The sequence below is a fragment of the Zea mays genome, chromosome 5, assembly GCF_902167145.1.
Source record: "Zea mays cultivar B73 chromosome 5, Zm-B73-REFERENCE-NAM-5.0, whole genome shotgun sequence".
Lineage (NCBI taxonomy): Eukaryota > Viridiplantae > Streptophyta > Magnoliopsida > Poales > Poaceae > Zea > Zea mays.
In genome coordinates, this window is record NC_050100.1 from 120658076 (window position 1) to 120675683 (window position 17608).

At 45.8% G+C, this 17608-nt stretch overlaps 1 protein-coding gene across 1 annotated transcript; it reads left to right on the plus strand.

Annotated features, from left to right (window-relative positions):
- Positions 1 to 4859: 4859 nt before the first annotated feature.
- On the plus strand, positions 4860 to 12095 carry LOC103626827 (subtilisin-like protease SBT5.3). Its single transcript, XM_008647176.3, has 10 exons — positions 4860 to 5453; positions 5542 to 5639; positions 5759 to 5923; positions 7863 to 7971; positions 9672 to 10266; positions 10346 to 10443; positions 10523 to 10768; positions 10852 to 10966; positions 11052 to 11265; positions 11340 to 12095. Exons 1-10 carry the CDS (start codon positions 5170 to 5172, stop codon positions 11894 to 11896), a joined length of 2481 nt encoding a protein of 826 aa, XP_008645398.1. The 5' UTR covers positions 4860 to 5169; the 3' UTR covers positions 11897 to 12095.
- The last annotated feature ends 5513 nt before the right edge of the window (positions 12096 to 17608 follow it).

Sequence of the window (17608 nt, forward strand, 5' to 3'; positions counted from 1 at the left end):
CTTAGGAGGGGCATTAAGTTTGACATTGTCTCCCCTTTGGAAGCCAATGCCATCCTTGATGCCAGGGCGTCTCCCATTATAAAGCATGCTACGAGCAAATTTAAATTTCTCATTTTCTAAGTTGTGCTCGGCAATTTTAGCATCTAGTTTAGCTATATGATCATTTTGTTGCTTAATTAAAGCCATATGATCAAGAATAGCATTAACATCAACATCTCTACATCTAGTGCAAATAGATACATGCTCAACATTAGATGTAGAGGGTTTGCAAGATTTAAGTTCTACAACCTTAGCATGCAACATTTCATTCTTAGTTCTAAGGTCGGAAATGGTAGTATTGCAAACATCAAAATCTCTAGCCTTAGCAATCAAATTTTCATTCTCTAATCTAAGACTAGCAAGAGATACATTCAATTCATCAATCTTAGCAAGCAAGTCAATATTATCATCTCTAAGATTGGGAATTGAAACATTACAAACATGTGAATCAACTTTAGCATTTAAAATAGCATTTTCATTTCTAAGGTTGTCAATCATCTCACGGCATGTGCTTAGCTCACTAGACAATTTTTCACATTTTTCTACTTCTAGAGCATAAGCCTTTTTAACCTTAACATGTTTCTTGTTTTCTTTAATTAGACAATCCTCTTGGGAGTCCAAAAGATCATCCTTTTCATGAATAGCACTAATCAATTCATTTAGTTTTTCTTTTTGCTCCATGTTAAGATTGGCAAAGAGAATACGCAAATTATCCTCCTCATCACTAGCATTATCATCACTGGAAGATTCATATTTAGTGGAGGAGTTGGATTTAACCTTCTTCTTTTTGCCGTCCTTTGCCATGAGGCACTTGTGGCCGACGTTGGGGAAGAGGAGTCCCTTGGTGACGGCGATGTTGGCGGCGTCCTCGTCGTCGGAGGAGTCGCTTGAGCTTTCGTCGGAATCCCATTCCCGACAAACATGGGCATCGCCGCCCTTCTTCTTGTAGTACCTTTTCTTCTCCTTTCTTCTCCCCTTCTTGTCGTCGCCTCGGTCACTGTCACTAGATATAGGACATTTAGCAATAAAATGACCGGGCTTACCACACTTGTAGCAAACCTTCTTGGAGCGGGACTTGTAGTCCTTCCCCCTCCTTTGCTTGAGGATTTGGCGGAAGCTCTTGATGACGAGCGCCATTTCCTCATTGTCGAGCTTGGAGGCGTCTATTGGTTGTCTACTTGGTGTAGACTCCTCCTTCTTCTCCTCCGTTGCCTTGAATGCAACGGGTTGGGCTTCGGATGGGTCGCCAAGCTCGTTGATTTTCCTCGAGCCTTCTATCATGCACTCAAAACTTACAAAATGCCCGATAACTTCCTCGGGGGTCATTTTAGTATATCTAGGATTACCACGAATCAATTGAACTTGAGTGGGATTAAGAAAAATGAGAGATCTTAAAATAACATTTACCACTTCGTGGTCATCCCACTTCTTGCTCCCGAGGTTGCGCACTTGGTTCACCAAGGTCTTGAGCCGGTTGTACATGTGTTGTGGCTCCTCCCCTTTGTGAAGCCGGAACCGACCGAGCTCCCCCTCGATCGTTTCCCGCTTGGTGATCTTGGTGAGCTCATCTCCCTCGTGCGCAGTTTTGAGCACATCCCAAATTTCCTTTGCATTTTTCAACCCTTGCACTTTGTTGTATTCTTCCTTGCTTAGAGAGGCAAGGAGTATGGTTGTGGCTTGAGAGTTGAAGTGCTCGATTTGGGCCACCTCATCCTCATCATAGTTTTCATCCCCTACGGATGGTACCTGCGCACCAAACTCAACAACATCCCATATGCTTTTGTGGAGCGAGATTAGATGAAATCGCATTAAATCGCTCCACCTAGCGTAATCTTCACCATCAAAAGTTGGTGGTTTGCCTAGTGGGACGGAAAGTAAAGGTGTATGTTTGGAAATGCGAGGGTAGCGTAGAGGGATCTTACTATACTTCTTGCGCTCTTGGCGCTTAGAAGTGACGGAGGGCGCATCGGAGTCGGAGGTCGATGTTGATGAAGTGTCGGTCTCGTAGTAGACCACCTTCCTCATCCTCTTGTGCTTGTCGCCTTTCCGATGCGGCTTGTGGGAAGAAGATTTTTCCTTCTTCTCTTTGTGGTGAGAAGAAGATTTCTTCTCCTTCCCTTTGTTGGAGGAGCTCTTCTTCTTCTCCCTCCTTTTGGTGCGGGACTCTTCCGATGAAGTGCTCCCGTAGCTTGTAGTGGGCTTTTCGCCGGTCTCCATCTCCTTCTTGGCGTGATCTCCCGACATCACTTCGAGCGGTTAGGCTCTAATGAAGCACCGTGCTCCGATACCAATTGATAGTCGCCTAGAGGGGGGGTGAATAGGGCGAAACTGAAATTTACAAAAATAATCACAACTACAAGCCGGGGTTAGCGTTAGTAATAATAAATGAGTCCGCAAGAGAGGGCGCAAAACAAATCCCAAGCGAATAAGCAAATGAGACACGGAGATTTGTTTTACCGAGGTTCGGTTCTTGCAAACCTACTCCCCGTTGAGGAGGCCACAAAGGCCGGGTCTCTTTCAACCCTTCCCTCTCTCAAACGGTCCCACGGACCGAGTGAGCTTCTCTTCTCTAATCAAAGTCGGGAACAAAACTTCCCCGCAAGGGCCACCACACAATTGGTGCCTCTTGCCTTGATTACAATGGAGTTGTGATCTCAAGAACAAGTGAGAAAGAAAAGAAGCAATCCAAGCGCAAGAGCTCAAATGAACACGGCAAATCACTCTCACTAGTCACTAGGGCTTTGTGTGGAATTGGAGAGGATTTGATCTCTTTAGTGTGTCTAGAATTGAATGCTAGAGCTCTTGTAGTAGTTGAGAAGTGGAAAACTTGGATGCAATGAATGGTGGGGTGGTTGGGGTATTTATAGCCCCAACCACCAAAAGTGACCGTTGCTGGCAGCCTCTGTTCGATGGCGCACCGGACAGTCCGGTGCACACCGGACAGTCCGGTGCCTCTGCCACGTCACCATTGCCGTTGGATTCTGACCGTTGAAGCTTCTGACTTGTGGGCCTGCCGAGGTGTCCGGTGCACACCGGACATGCACTGTTTGATGTCCGGTGCACCGGTATGGGCAGCCCTGACGTCTGCGCGCGCTGCGCGCGCATTTAATGCTGCGCAGGGAGCCGTTGGCGCCGCAGAGAGCCGTTGCTCCGCTGGCACACCGGACAGTCCGGTGCACACCGGACAGTCCGGTGAATTATAGCGGAGCGGCTGTCGTGAAAATCCGAGGATGACGAGTTCCGGAGGCCGCGGTTCGTTGGCGCACCGGACATGTCCGGTGCACACCGGACAGTCCGGTGAATTATAGCGCGCCGGCCTCCGCGAATTCCCGAGGGCGAAGGGTTGAAGTCGAAGTCCTCTGGCGAAGGGTAGAAAACGAAGTCTACGGGCGCACCGGACACTGTCCGGTGCACACCGGACAGTCCGGTGCCTCCAGCCAGAGGTGCCCTCGGTTGCCTTATTGCTCCTTTGTTGAATCCAACACTTGGTCTTTTTATTGGCTAGATGTGAACCTTTTGCACCTGTATAACTTATACACTAGAGCAAACTAGTCAGTCCAATATTTGTGTTGGGCAATTCAACCACCAAAATTATTTAGGAACTAGGTGTAAGCCTAATTCCCTTTCAGTTTTCCATCCGAGATCATTAAAAATTTGAATTTTAAAATTCAAATAAAGTTTTGCATGACAAGATGAGTTCAAACCAAAATGTTGTTAATTACAAAGTTTCATAACTTTTTAAGACCTACAATTTTCATTTTGATGGTTTTTTTCATTTGTGGTCGTTTTGAAAATTCGAATTTTAAATTTTTAAAATTCAGACGTAGTTTTCGTTGACAAAATGACTTCAAATCAAAAACTTGTCAACTACAAAATTCTATAACTTCTCAAGATCTATAAAGTTTATTTTGGTTATTTAATCATTTATTCATCCTACATGTTGGTTCTAACATTATTCACAAATCTTATACATCTCTTATAGTTTTATAACTACGAGAGAGATAAATAGCTTTTATGAGGAAACTTACTTTTATTTTGACATATGAAGAAATGACTAAAATATAAATTATACATCTTGATGAGTTATTCAAATTTATAGTTGAAAATTGTTTCATTTGAATTGATTTACTGCTTCAAAATGTGATTTTTAAATTGTCTTTGCTAGTGTTGAAAAAAAAACTCAGCAAATAAGCTCTTTATCGAGTGTCAAAAAAAATACTCGGCAAAGAAACCCTTTGTCGAGTGTTTTTTTTATCGAGTGTTTTTATTTGGCGCTCAACAAAGAACTTCTTTGTCGAGTGCTCGAAAAAATACTCGACAAATCATTTGGCACTCGACAAAGAATCTGATTCCGTTAGTAATGTAATAATGTGCATAAATTAAACCATAGTAATCCATTCCTACCACAATGAAACAGTGTCGATTTTTATTAAATACATATAATAATATTTGCCGTGAAATATACCTAACTGGTACCACAGATATTGCCTTTTTTAAAAAGATAAAACTACTCTGTTTTTAGATGGAGACAGTATTATTGTCAACCATATATACACCTATCAGTGACGGATCAAGAAAAGTAAAAATCCTGCGATGGATATTTCTGTCTACTACAGGCTAGTTTGGGAACCCAAATTTTTCAAGTGATTTAATTTTTTCAAGAAAAATTAGTTTATTTTCTTATAAAAAAATAGAAATCGCTTAGGAAATTGAGATTCCCAAACTAGCCCTATCATGAAGATTATCACACGCCTCTAGCTGGAAAATATGGGGCTGTGGCTGTAGGATGATATATGACCACACCACACCATCGTCTCTCTGCAACTGCAATGTTGAACACTGCTACGATCATGTAATGTAATTGGCCATGAATCTGCAGATACTGTGTGTATCAGTGACTTCAAACAGACAAGGACGGCATTTTAAACCGTACGGGCTCAAAGCCTCAAAGCCTCCGAGATATGCACGCACGCGCGGGTACGTAACAAACTTCATCAGATCGGCCGCCTTTTGCGCCATTCACGTCGGCGTCGGCGGCGGCGGCCAGATTAGAATCCACCCACACCGAGTCGTCGCCAAAGAAACTAAACCTCTAATCCCCCGTCCTCCCCGCCCGTGCGCGCATATATAATGGTATTACCCCCGTCGTCAAATGCACCGCCACCCAACCCCATGGCCGCCGCCACCGGAAGAACCATGAAGACGATGGCGCTCGTCGTCGTCCTCGCCGCCCTCCTCTGCTCCATCTCGGTCGCCGCTGCAGCCAGCGGCGGCCTTTCTTCGTACGTGGTGTACCTCGGCCAGCACGCGCACGGCGCGGCGCTGGGCACGCACGGCGCCGAGGAGCTGCAGGCGCTGGAGCGCGACGCCGCCGAGGCGCACTGCGACCTCCTCGCCGGCGTCTTGGGCGGAGAGTACGGACGCCGCGATCGCCGCCACAATCTTCGTTTCTTTTTCATCAGTTGTTATAATTAGATTGATGTGATGCGCAATGCAATGCAGCAAGCAGAAGGCGCGGGAGGCGATCTTCTACTCGTACACGAAGCACATCAACGGCTTCGCAGCCAACCTGGACGCCGCCACCGCCGCCGAGATTGCGGGTGAGCCTGCTTCTTGTTCTTTCTTTCTGCCGGCGTCCAACCGTCCATTGATTTTTTTTTTTTTTTTTGACCTGCGAACATAATTGATCTCTTTGGACGAATTCTTATCCTCTGACCAGGGAAACCCGGCGTGATCTCTGTGTTCCCCAACCAGGGCCGCAAGCTGCACACGACCCGGTCATGGCAGTTCGTCGGCCTGGCCGGGCCCGGCGGCGTCCCCCACGGCGGGGCGTGGCGGAAGGCCAAGTTCGGCGCCGACACCATCATCGGCAACTTCGACACTGGTGAGCTATCGTACCCTGCGCCGCCATTGGCTGTTCCCTCCTCGCCGAGGCGGCAGCAATCGTTTTCGAGGCAGCAGTTGGGCGATAAGATGCTGTGCCCTGCCCGCTATGGCCTTGTTCGGTCTTATGTCATATTAATTGATTGAAATTGGAAAATTTTAATATAGCTTTTGACTTATTGTGGATTTAAACCTACTCAAACCCTTCCGATCCATATGGATTGAGATGAAAACGAAGAAGCCCTAAACAAATATAGCCCTTTTTTGCTACTCCTCCTAATAACTTAACTACTGGTACTGAAGTGCTAATCCGTGAAGCAGGAAGATCCTTCAATCCTTGATCCTTCAAAAAGAAAACACACAGAAACACTTTCCTACGCAAACTATAGAATGTCAATTCTTTCCTGTTTGATTGATCATGGCACAGTTGATTTAATTTTGACTCAAACTCAAGCATTAGGACGCATGCATGCACAGGGCCGTGCCTGAGGCAGGGCGGGAGGGGCGGCCGACCTGGGCCCCCATCTCCCAGGGGCCCTACCGTACACAAAGTCCAGTAGAAATATAGGATAAAAACAGATATTATTTACTATACCAATATATTTTTGAGTTTGTTAGAAGAATGGATTGCTATCCCAATATATTTGTTGCTTATTGGATATTATTTACTATACCAATAACTGTGACATTAACTGAAAGGAGCTTCTCAAAGCTTAAGTTATTGAAGAATTATTTAAGATCTACAATGTCTCAAGAAAGGTTAAACCAGCTAGCAACTTTATGTATTGAGAAGAAATTATTAGATGATATCAATATTGAAGCCATCATTGATGATTTTGCATCTAGAAATGTTAGAAGACATTTTTAAGTTGATCTCTACAATATATTTGAGGTAATAATCTTACTTCTATTTTTTTACTGCTCAAGTCTTTATGGTGTTAGGGCCTCTGTTTATAATCTTGTCCCGGGCCCCTCAAAAATCAGGAACGGCCCTGTGCATGCATGTATGTAGGTAGTTTAGTGCTGCCAAAAAGATCTTCTATTGATCTTTTTGTTTGCTAACCATACGAATATTGAGGTGGTGTTTGGTTTCTAGGGACTAATGTTTAGTCCCTTCATTTTATTCCTTTTTAGTGTATAAATTGTTAAATATAGAAACTAAAATAAATTTTTAGTTTCTATATTTGGTAATTTTGGAACTAAAATAGAATAAAATCTAGGGACTAAACATTAGTCCCTAGAATCCAAACACCCCCTGAATACGGTGGTTGCACGGCATTATGTTTTTCAATAAAAATTGCGTATTAACAGAAAGTGGTTGAGAAATTGACCAAAAATAGGAGTTGATCCCACCTGCCCAGTATTTCTACCAACATGTCCAGGTCAGTGGGTATCTAAAAGACCGGCGCTTATGAGCTGTCAGAATAGAAAAACGAGAACATGAACTGTTTTAGGACCGGAGAGAGCACACCTCTCCTATATATCCATATGATTTAGCACCTAAACTGCGGTGCACACGTCCATTCTTCTGATTAAGAACAAACCATGGGGCAACTCATCCACAGTGTTATCAATCTAGTGCCAAATCGATCGACAGGACAAGTGTTTGAGAGGAAAAAAAAAGGCACAGGAGCATCCAATGATCAGGCATGGTGATGATGTGTGCATTCCTCCTAACTTTCTTTGCATGCCCTTTGTCCCTGTGGTCCTTTTAGGCGCAGCAGCTGAACCCGTTACATTCAGATGCATGCAGTGCAGCCCAGGCCTTGGACATCTGGAGAATGCTCTGCATGCATGCCTGTGTGTTCAAAATACCTGAATTTTCTTCTCACTTTGACTTGAATCATATGCATATACGGATGTCGTTTTTTTTGTACCATGTGGACCGAATTTGGCATGCTTTCTTGTCCCACAGCGTGTGTGCTTTTTGTGATGCAAAGGTGTGTGGCCGGAATCCGAGAGCTTTAGAGATGACGGTCTGGGGCCAGTTCCGTCCCATTGGAAAGGAGCCTGCGACAAAGGCCAGGATGATAAATTCCATTGCAACAGGTAATTAGAGCTCTGCATTCACTTTTTATGAGGCTTTATTAGCGTTACATATACTCCCTATATTCACATGTTATTTAATAAATATGTGATTAGTCTAAAACAAATTATATTTTAGGACTGAATGAGTATTTACTACTTTGATTGCGAAATAAATAGCTTTGAGATCTCTGTTTGATAAACCTTTAAAGCTCTTACCTGTCTTTCAAGAAAGATATTACATAGATTGAAGATTGTGTCACTTGATTCACCGTGAAAATTACCCCCCTCTCTTGCCATTCTTGGAGCGTATCCAGCGTATGCATGTGACGCCAAAAGGTTGAGTCGCTTGGTTTGGTATGGTGTAGCACTACGAGTATTGTTGATGGGGGGTCTATTGAGTTGAGTTGAGACCACCACATTGCACGCATGACTGGGTGTGTGACCACCACCAGTGGATGCCTTGGATCAAGCGGCACTGATCATGGGCATCCATCCATACATCATGACTCAGCTTGATCCCACCCAACAGTGCTACGACGTCGATTGATGTCTTGTCTCAACCGTAGAGTTTTAGACTTCTCAAAGACTCTAAACTTGAAAAATAAAATGCAAACCTGTATTGCCCTGAAATATAATGTGAGTATGCTCGATCTTTTTGGTTTCAGATGTGGAAGCTTTATACATGAGCATTGTAGAAACCAGAAAAGTTATACTGAATATGTGAAGTTAACCTAATTGCTCTGCATATACTGAGCAGACAAAACATACATTGTTGTTGCTCATAATTTCCATTTATCCGTAATACTTTAAAGAGAAACCTTATAAGGGCTTGTTCGGTTATTCCCAATACACATGGATTGGATGGGATTGGAAAAAATTGTGAAGAAGTTTGAGCTGTTTGGGATTCAAACCCATCCAATCCCGCTCAATCCACATGGATTGAGAGCTAACCGAACAAGCCCTAAATAGGAAGGCAATGCCATTGTACTACACATACAGTGATGTCATATAGAGAAGGCGGGGTTGGATTTTATTCTCAGCTTTCTTTTCTTTTCTTGATACTAAAAACTGATGTGCACTGTCCTCATTTTCAAGAATCAAATTGACTCCCTGTTTATTGTGTAATTTTATTTACTTCTCAGAAATAGGCTTATCTGAACGTAGTCAATTTCTGATGTCACTTTAAATGAACAAAGTCAATTCCTGATGTAAGGGCATGTACAACCTAGAGTCTCTTGCTCGGTTTTTATGTAGCTCCTAAAACATTAATATAGATAAGAGACAACATGTATAAAAAGTCGTGAAGAGACGAGATCTTCGCGAACACTTAACACTTTAGAGACTCCTCGAGGCCCCTCAATTAATGGAGTTATAGATACGCTGATGCAGTTTGTTCTCTTCTCACTTTCAGTGTGGACACTGGACAGTCCATTTCAGCAACGTCATGTCCTGATTAATTAGTTGTCTGCCATTCCCGATGCATCTTTCTCGAAAACAAAATATCTAACCGAAAAATCTAGTGGATGACAACTATGTTAACTTTGCAAATGTCCTTCGGTTTACTGTATCGAACCCTTTAGACGCCCATAACGCTGAATTTGGATAGAAAGTCAATTCTTTTTGTGGAACAATATCTTGTGGAGCGATCGAGTTCTTCATGCCCCGATCGCTGCCTTTTGATCCCTTTTGTTTCTGGCCGGCGTGCGTGTGCGTGCATCCAGGAAGCTGATCGGCGCGCGCTACTTCAACAAGGGCTACGCGGCGGCGGCAGGCGCGCTGAACGCGTCGATGAACACCCCACGCGACATGGACGGCCACGGCACGCACACGCTGTCCACGGCGGGCGGCTCGCCCGTGCCCGGCGCGTCGGTGTTCGGGTTCGGAAACGGCACGGCGTCCGGCGGCTCCCCGCGCGCGCGCGTGGCGGCCTACCGCGTGTGTTTCCCGCCCGTGAACGGCAGCGAGTGCTTCGACGCGGACATCCTGGCGGCGTTCGACGCCGCCATCCACGACGGCGTGCACGTGCTGTCGCTCTCCCTGGGCGGCGACCCCTCCGACTACTTGGACGACGGCATCGCCATCGGATCCTTCCATGCCGTCCGCCGCGGCATCTCCGTCGTCTGCTCCGCCGGCAACTCGGGCCCTGCACTCGGCACCGCCTCCAACCTCGCGCCGTGGCTCCTCACCACGGGCGCTAGCACCATGGACCGCGAGTTCCCGTCCTACATCGTCTTCGACCACACCAAGGCCAAGGCATGCAACTCCTCAGAATGCCCTCTTGCTAGACCGCCGAACAGCGGCCTCACAAAGATCAAGGCACGCACGCGCCCCTGATACATTTTTTTTTTCGTTTTGCAAATAGTTTTGCTTATCTATGGATCGTTGGTGCATGCAGGGACAGAGTCTGTCGATGACGACGCTGCCGGAGAAGACCTCGTACCCACTGATCGATTCGGTGAAGGCTGCAGCTGCCAATGCAACCACTAAGGATGCGTACGTGACAGTCTCCAGATGATCACCATTATCGAATTGTTGCTGTTTATTAATGGTGATGGTTGATGGCGTTGTGCAGGCAGCTGTGCATGATCGGGTCGCTGGACCCGGCGAAGGCCAAGGGCAAGATCGTGGTGTGCCTGCGTGGGATCAACCCGCGTGTGGCCAAGGGCGAGGCGGTGAAGCAGGCCGGCGGCGTCGGGATGGTGCTCGCCAACGACGCCAGCACCGGCAACGAGATCATCGCAGACGCGCACGTGCTCCCGGCCACGCAGATCAAGTACCGCGACGGTCTGCTGCTCTACTCCTACGTCAACTCCACCAAGTAAGCAGCCGTTTCATTCCCTTTCGTGACCTCAGCTGAGTGAGGAGGCATTGACACTGTTGCCGCTGTCTGCCACCTGCCAGGAAGCCGACCGGTTTCATCACTAGGCCAGCGACTGTCCTTGGCACCAAGCCGGCGCCGTTCATGGCCGCCTTCTCGTCGCAGGGGCCCAACATCATCACCCCCGGGATCCTCAAGGTTCTTGACTGACTGATCCATCCTTGATGGAAGCTAGCTCTCCTGCGGCGGCGGACGGCTTGATGTCTTTCATGTGTTGTTGCAGCCCGACATCACGGCGCCCGGAGTGAGCGTGATCGCCGCGTGGACCCGTGCCAACTCGCCGACGGACCTCGCCTTCGACCGGCGGCGCGTGGCCTTCAACTCAGAGTCCGGCACGTCCATGTCCTGCCCGCACGTCTCCGGCGTCGTTGGCCTCCTCCGCACTCTCCACCCGGAATGGAGCCCCGCGGCCATCAAGTCGGCCATCATGACCACAGGTAAGCCGACCGCCGTTTCGCCATGGACGTACGTGTACATTGTTTGGAATCTGACTGCCGTTTCGTCAACGCAGCGGCTGAGATGGACAACAAGGGAGAGCTGATCCTGAACGCGTCGTCGTTGCCGTCAAGCCCCTTTGGCTACGGCGCTGGCCACATCTCCCCCGCCCGCGCCATGAACCCGGGCCTCGTCTACGACCTCGGCGACGCGGACTACCTCGACTTCCTCTGCGCGCTCAAGTACAATGCCACGGTGATGGCCATGTTCAAGGGCGCGCCCTACACGTGCCCCAGCGAGGCGCCCCGGCGCATCGCGGACCTCAACTACCCGTCCATCACTGTCGTCAACGTCACTGCGGCGGGCGCCACGGCGCTCCGCAAGGTCAAGAACGTCGGCAAGCCCGGCACGTACACGGCCTTCGTGGCCGAGCCCGCCGGCGTTGCCGTGCTGGTGACCCCATCGGTGCTCAAGTTCAGCGCCAAGGGGGAGGAGAAGGGGTTCGAGGTGCATTTCAAGGTGGTTAACGCCACGCTCGCTAGGGACTACTCGTTCGGAGCGCTCGTCTGGACCAACGGGAGGCAGTTCGTGAGGAGCCCTCTTGTGGTGAAGGCGGCGTTGGCTTTTGATTAGTTCTGCTCATTGGTCTAGGGGAGCTTTAGGAAAGCAGGTTTAGAGAGGATGCATTAGTTTCATGATTTGTTAAAAAGTGAGGCTGAGAACTTGGCCTCTGAATCAATAAATTATAATAATTATATAAGCAAGCTGTTTCTACTGTGTAATAAAAACCTTAATCTCTGTAGAAATTTGGTAATATTGGTTAAACCGCTCAGAAATGTTGTTTTAATCTTTTTCAAGTTTCTCAAAATTTCAAAGAGACAAATAAAACTCTTGACTTTAAGTTTTAAGCTTTCCACAGTTTTTGGACTCAGAAAAAAGGTACACATTCCACTTCATTTAAATTTTTATAAGTTCATCAGAGTTTCAAACATAAGTTCGACAAATCAAACTTTTGACTTCGAATTTTAAGCTTTCCAGTTCGCTACCGAATCTTAACTAGTCAAACTTCCCACTCTCTCCAATCATTAAAAAATGATGCACCTAAAGCCAGGCATATCTTTCATGCCCTGTCCAGCATGGCTCGAAGGTTTAGTTACTGAAGCACGGAATGTTCCGCCTAGAGGATGACACGACCATCCTGGCCTATATTTCAGGAAAGATTCTGTCTAGCTCTATACGAATACTGATGAGGATAGGGTCAAAATTGAAATAACTTCACGTCACAAGAGTAGTCACAAGAGTACGCTCCACGTAGAGTTGAAGCTGCCTGAGAGGATGTGTTTGGCTAACAAAGTGTCTCTAACTATGAATATGAGGTTTATGCGGTTGCTTTAACATTCTTGCCCTTGAAACAATTTCTTTATATATATATTATAGCACGACATTTTTTTACAACCATATATTTCTGTTTCCCTGAATATTATAGCAATTAGCAATGCAGACTAAGTTAACAGCAGTCCTTAATCAAGATCAAATGATCAATAGTAGTATCCTCCGAGCTTCATCGTAATATTTGCCTCTGGGCTCTGGCAGAAAGCTCTCGGTCTCCGGATCCCGTCAGGCTGGACCGACTCACAGCACTATTAGGTGGGTCGTGCCTCGGGCCGATCCGTATGACCATTATATTGAGAGGAGGCAATTAATTTGTGGTATCTGTTGGAGGCTTTCGTCTTTCGAAGGTCTTCAAAAACATGATGTAACAATATTTCTGGAGTATATTACATGACCAGGTATCTTCGGACTTGGAGCAGAACCATAGTGTGAGAAGCACGAAGAATACGAAGGTTGACGCAGAGCCGAAGCTATGCGCAAGGGAGCTTCGGCAAGATAGCAAAAAATGGAACCGACTTAAAAGGGAAAAGATTATTTAGACCTCGATGAATCACTATAGAGTCATTAGTAAATATAAAGGGCATGGGTGTAATTTTACATGGACTGTGTCCCGTGCCTATAAATAGATGAACAGTGCTTCTGTACCGTTCACGCTGACTTGGCATTTGCTTTTGCGTCACGTTTGTACTCTTACCTTCTTTCAAGCCGAAGGTACATTTGTAACTTGATATCATTTCTATTTTTCTATGATAATAAAATAGAGATGAGTTGATAATAATACATAATTATTCATGTTATCTTTTATATTTCATGTGATTCTCTTTTCATTACAATGTGTCGCACTGATGAAGGTATATCCTTCATAACCTTCGTCCAAAGATCATTATATCCTAAGGGAAATAATGCCTCGAAGGATGAAGGGCATTAACGTTTAACATTTTTTGTGTTGCCTTGTTCTTGACTCATAGCATTTGAGAACAAGTCTCCAACATTGGCGCTCACCTCCGATGAATCCTTTTCAACCACCTTCGGCAAGCACTGACCTTTGTCATGCCACCGAAGAAAGCTTCAGCGACAGGGGCTGCCGCTCTGCAGCCGCTGGACCCGAACCAGGAGACCCTTTCTCTTCGAGAGGCCCGAAGCCAGAAGAGGAAGGCCACTAGTCCAACACCCCAGGAGGACGAGTTGGACCAAGAAATCAGAAACATGGAGATGCTTCATCAACAAGTACAAAGGAAGAAGGAGAAGATGGCTCGACTAGCTGACCTTCAAAGGCAGATTGACGAAGCCACTGAAGAAGTACGCCATCTTGCTCAAGATGAACAAGAACGAAGGCCCCAACACAGGGAGCTTCATCAAGAAGGCTTGTTCCATGATGATGGATGGTATGATGATTTTAATCATGGTACCTTTACTTTTGACGATGATTCTCACTTGGCAGCAGAACTGCAGGCTATCCCATGGCCCCCATCGTATAAGCCACCTCAGCTTCCGATGTATGATGGGCATTCAGACCCGAAGCAGTTTTTGATGAGCTATGAAGCAATTATATCTTCATACGGAGGCAATGCAACTGTCATGGCCAAGTCCTTCGTCATGGCAGTTAAGAATGTGGCCCAAACGTGGTATTCTTCTCTTCGGCCAGGAACTATTACTTCATGGCAGAAGCTCAAGGACATGCTGGTGACAAGTTTCCAGGGCTTTCAGACGAAGCTAGTCACAGCGCAGGCTCTGTTTCAATGCACGCAAGACCATGAGGGGTATCTCCAAGCATACGTCCGAAGGTTCTTGCGCCTGAGAGCACAAGCGCCTACAGTGCCCAATGAAATTGTCATTGAGGCCATGATCAAGGGGCTTCGTCCAGGACCTACTGCCCAGTATTTTGCCAGAAAGCCTCCACAGACTTTGGAGAAGCTGCTTCAAAAGATGGATGAATACATCCGCGCTGACAATGATTTTCGCCAAAGAAGGGAGGAAGCCTACAGGTTCTCTGAGATGACCAGGGGCTTCGGAGGGAGAATCCACCCAAGGCATGTCTGGTCAAACCACTCCACCCAGAGTGACGACAGAGGAAGTCAACAACAGAGGCCACAATACTCCTTGCAAGCTTCGGGGCAGCAACAAAGCTATCTTCGGCCGCCAGCTCCAAGAGGCAGAGGCGCCAGGGGTTTCGGAGGAAGGTTTGGGGATCAACCTAGGAAAATTTATTGCTTATTCTGTGGTGAGGACAAGGGCCATACTACAAGGATGTGCCATGTCACCATTCAGAAACAAAAGGAAATAGCAGAAGCTATAGCCCAGCAGAACCAGCCGAAGCAGGTCATGCATACTGCTTCGTATCACTCACCCTACATACCAGAGTATGTCGGTAACCATCCTGCAACGTCTATTGCTTCGGCTAGTCAGCCACAGGCATCCTGGCCATAGCCTCCACCTCCGCCACCACTACAACCTGCATATTCACGTGGTCAACAGCCAGAAGGGAGTCAACAGACCCATCAACAGCGAGACTTCAGGGAGGAGTCCGAAGCTCACACAGTCAACAATACTGTGCCAGAATCGAAGCATATCTACTAAGAGATATCCTACCCCATGAAATAGTTTTTACATTCGTTATCATTTGCCGCCTTCAATTTCCTGTAATAGCTTCGTTTTTGCCATAGTATAGTATATCTTCTCCAAAGACTCACGAAGTTCAAAAGAGTCGCTGAGGCACAAAAGTTGTTCCTAAGGGAACGCGGGGCTAAAAATCACATTACAAGTTTCACCGAAGCTACAAAAAGGCGTTCTAAGGAACGCAACGTAAGTTTGCCGAAGCTACAAAAAGTAGTTCCTAAGGGAGTGCAGTGTAAGTTTTCTACTCAAAAGTCGTTCCAAAGGGAATGCAGAGCCAAATACCGCCGAAATATAAGGCGAAGCGTGAAAAGTCAACGCGAATACCGCCGAAATAGAAGGCGAAGAAGTTCAAAAGACGTTCCTAAGGGAATGCAGAACTTACAGCAAAAAGTCAGCGCTGATACACCGAAAAATAAGCGGTGAAGCCGAAAAATAAACGACAAAGAGATTGTGTATTCCACTATGGGGATATGTGTGTGTCTTCGGCATAAATATCATTTTGCATAGCATAACATCATCACATCATTTCGTATAACATAACATCATACATCATATTGCATCAATGCCACAAGAAGGGGATACAATGTTGACCTTCAGAGAATGCTTCGAAAAAGTGAAATTGTGCTAAGGCACAAAATAAGTTTTGAAGAGATACAGCTTCATCAGCTCTAATATAGAGGAAAAAATCTATTGTTGACGAAGCATTAATGTTTTGGCAATGCTTGGACGACTTTTTACGAAGTACTCTGATGAGGAGGAAAAAATCCATTATTGACGAAGCATTAATGATTTTGCGACGATTGGAGGATTTCTCACGAAGCATAAAAGATCTTCTTTACGAAGCATGAAAAGAAGGGAAGGTGTTTTTTCGTCGAAGACTCAAAAACGGTATGTACATAAAGGTTTCACGCATCGTAAAGAAATAAATTACAAAACCATTCATATATTACATTCAAAACCCATGAGCACCAAATATTACAAACATAGTTCACCAAATGTTACATTAATATTCTAGCAATGTTTTTACAGTAGCTATTCTTCTTCTTTCAAAACTTTATCTGCAGCTTCGGTCAGCAGTTGGGTAACAACTTCGTCTACAATAGTTTCAGCCATGCTAATAATTTCTGTTGATTCCTTTGCCTCTGGGTCGGCCAATGACTCGAAGGGCTCTGGGGGAGGAGATAGTTCAGCTACGGTAGAAAACGTAAATCAGTTCGAAGTCACAAAAAAACAATAAAGTTAAAAGCCATTAAGCAATACCTATCCGCCTTTCGAGTTCCGCAGCTTTTTCAGCTGCCTTCGTTGCTTCCCTAGTGTCATGAGTATCTTTTTCGCTCTTCTTTATTATTTCATGGGCCATCCCTCGGCCGCCATTTTCCCAGATGTCAGTGAAAAATTTTCCGCCTACTAAGCTTGCTTCGACCGAAGGGTCCTTTGTATCGTCAACAGATAAAGCAACTTCGGCTAGGGCCAAAGTTTTCACATGTTCACAACCTGACTTCTCCAAAATAGCTGCAATACCCCTCGCACTAGAGAAGGCACAGACGTCCCCACGGTCACTCAAAATCTCCTCAAAGGCTTCGGCCTCGCTGCTAATCCATTCAATTGGGCCTTCGGGATCGCCCCGTATGAAGTTATCTTCGCTTGAGTATGCACCAACTTTGGCGAATCTAGTCTTTATCTTCTTCACACATTCCACAGATTTTTCATAACATCTTTCTTTTGATAAGCGAAGTTCTGCAACTGTTTTTCCCAATAATTTTTTTAGTAATCACTGGCATCTTGGTCAGCTTCGGCAATAGCGCACTTCAATTTGGCTTCGGCCAGTTGTTTTTGGAGGTTTTCAATCTCGTTCCTTTGGATTTCAGATTGGGTCTTGTAATTAGCTTCATCCCCCTTTACCTTGTCCACCAATGTAAGTAGAATTTTATCTTTTTCCAAAGCTTCGTTCCTCAGCTTAATAACCTCTGTTCGAAGGTTGTTGAGAGCAATAGTGCAACTCTCGTCTTCGGCATTCTTTTGCGCCCTTAAGGCGTTGCTAAGTATTAAACCCTATATGAAAAGAATGAACGAGTTAGTATAAGAGCAAAAGAATAATTCAAAATTCATAAACTTCCAAATATACAATTTTTGTACCTTCAGACTGTTATATGCGAGGCTATCTGCAAGATCGTCCTTCGTCATGGCGCAGAGGCCAGCTTCAAGCTTCGGGAACCCCATACTTCTGGCCATCTCCCAGCAGACAGATAATTCTTTGTTGTCTGGGAGGCAGTATAAGAAGTCATCTTCGTCTATGCCATTGAACACTAAGGCCCCTTTCGGATACTTCAGTTCTCG

Bases quoted from the DNA above. Each gene is read 5' to 3' on its own strand.
- LOC103626827 (XM_008647176.3), top strand. From the start codon at position 5,170: ATGGTATTACCCCCGTCGTCAAATGCACCGCCACCCAACCCCATGGCC. The intron at 10,769-10,851 runs GTAAGCAGCCGT...GCCACCTGCCAG, and splicing joins TCCTACGTCAACTCCACCAA to GAAGCCGACCGGTTTCATCA. The intron at 10,967-11,051 runs GTTCTTGACTGA...GTGTTGTTGCAG, and splicing joins TCACCCCCGGGATCCTCAAG to CCCGACATCACGGCGCCCGG.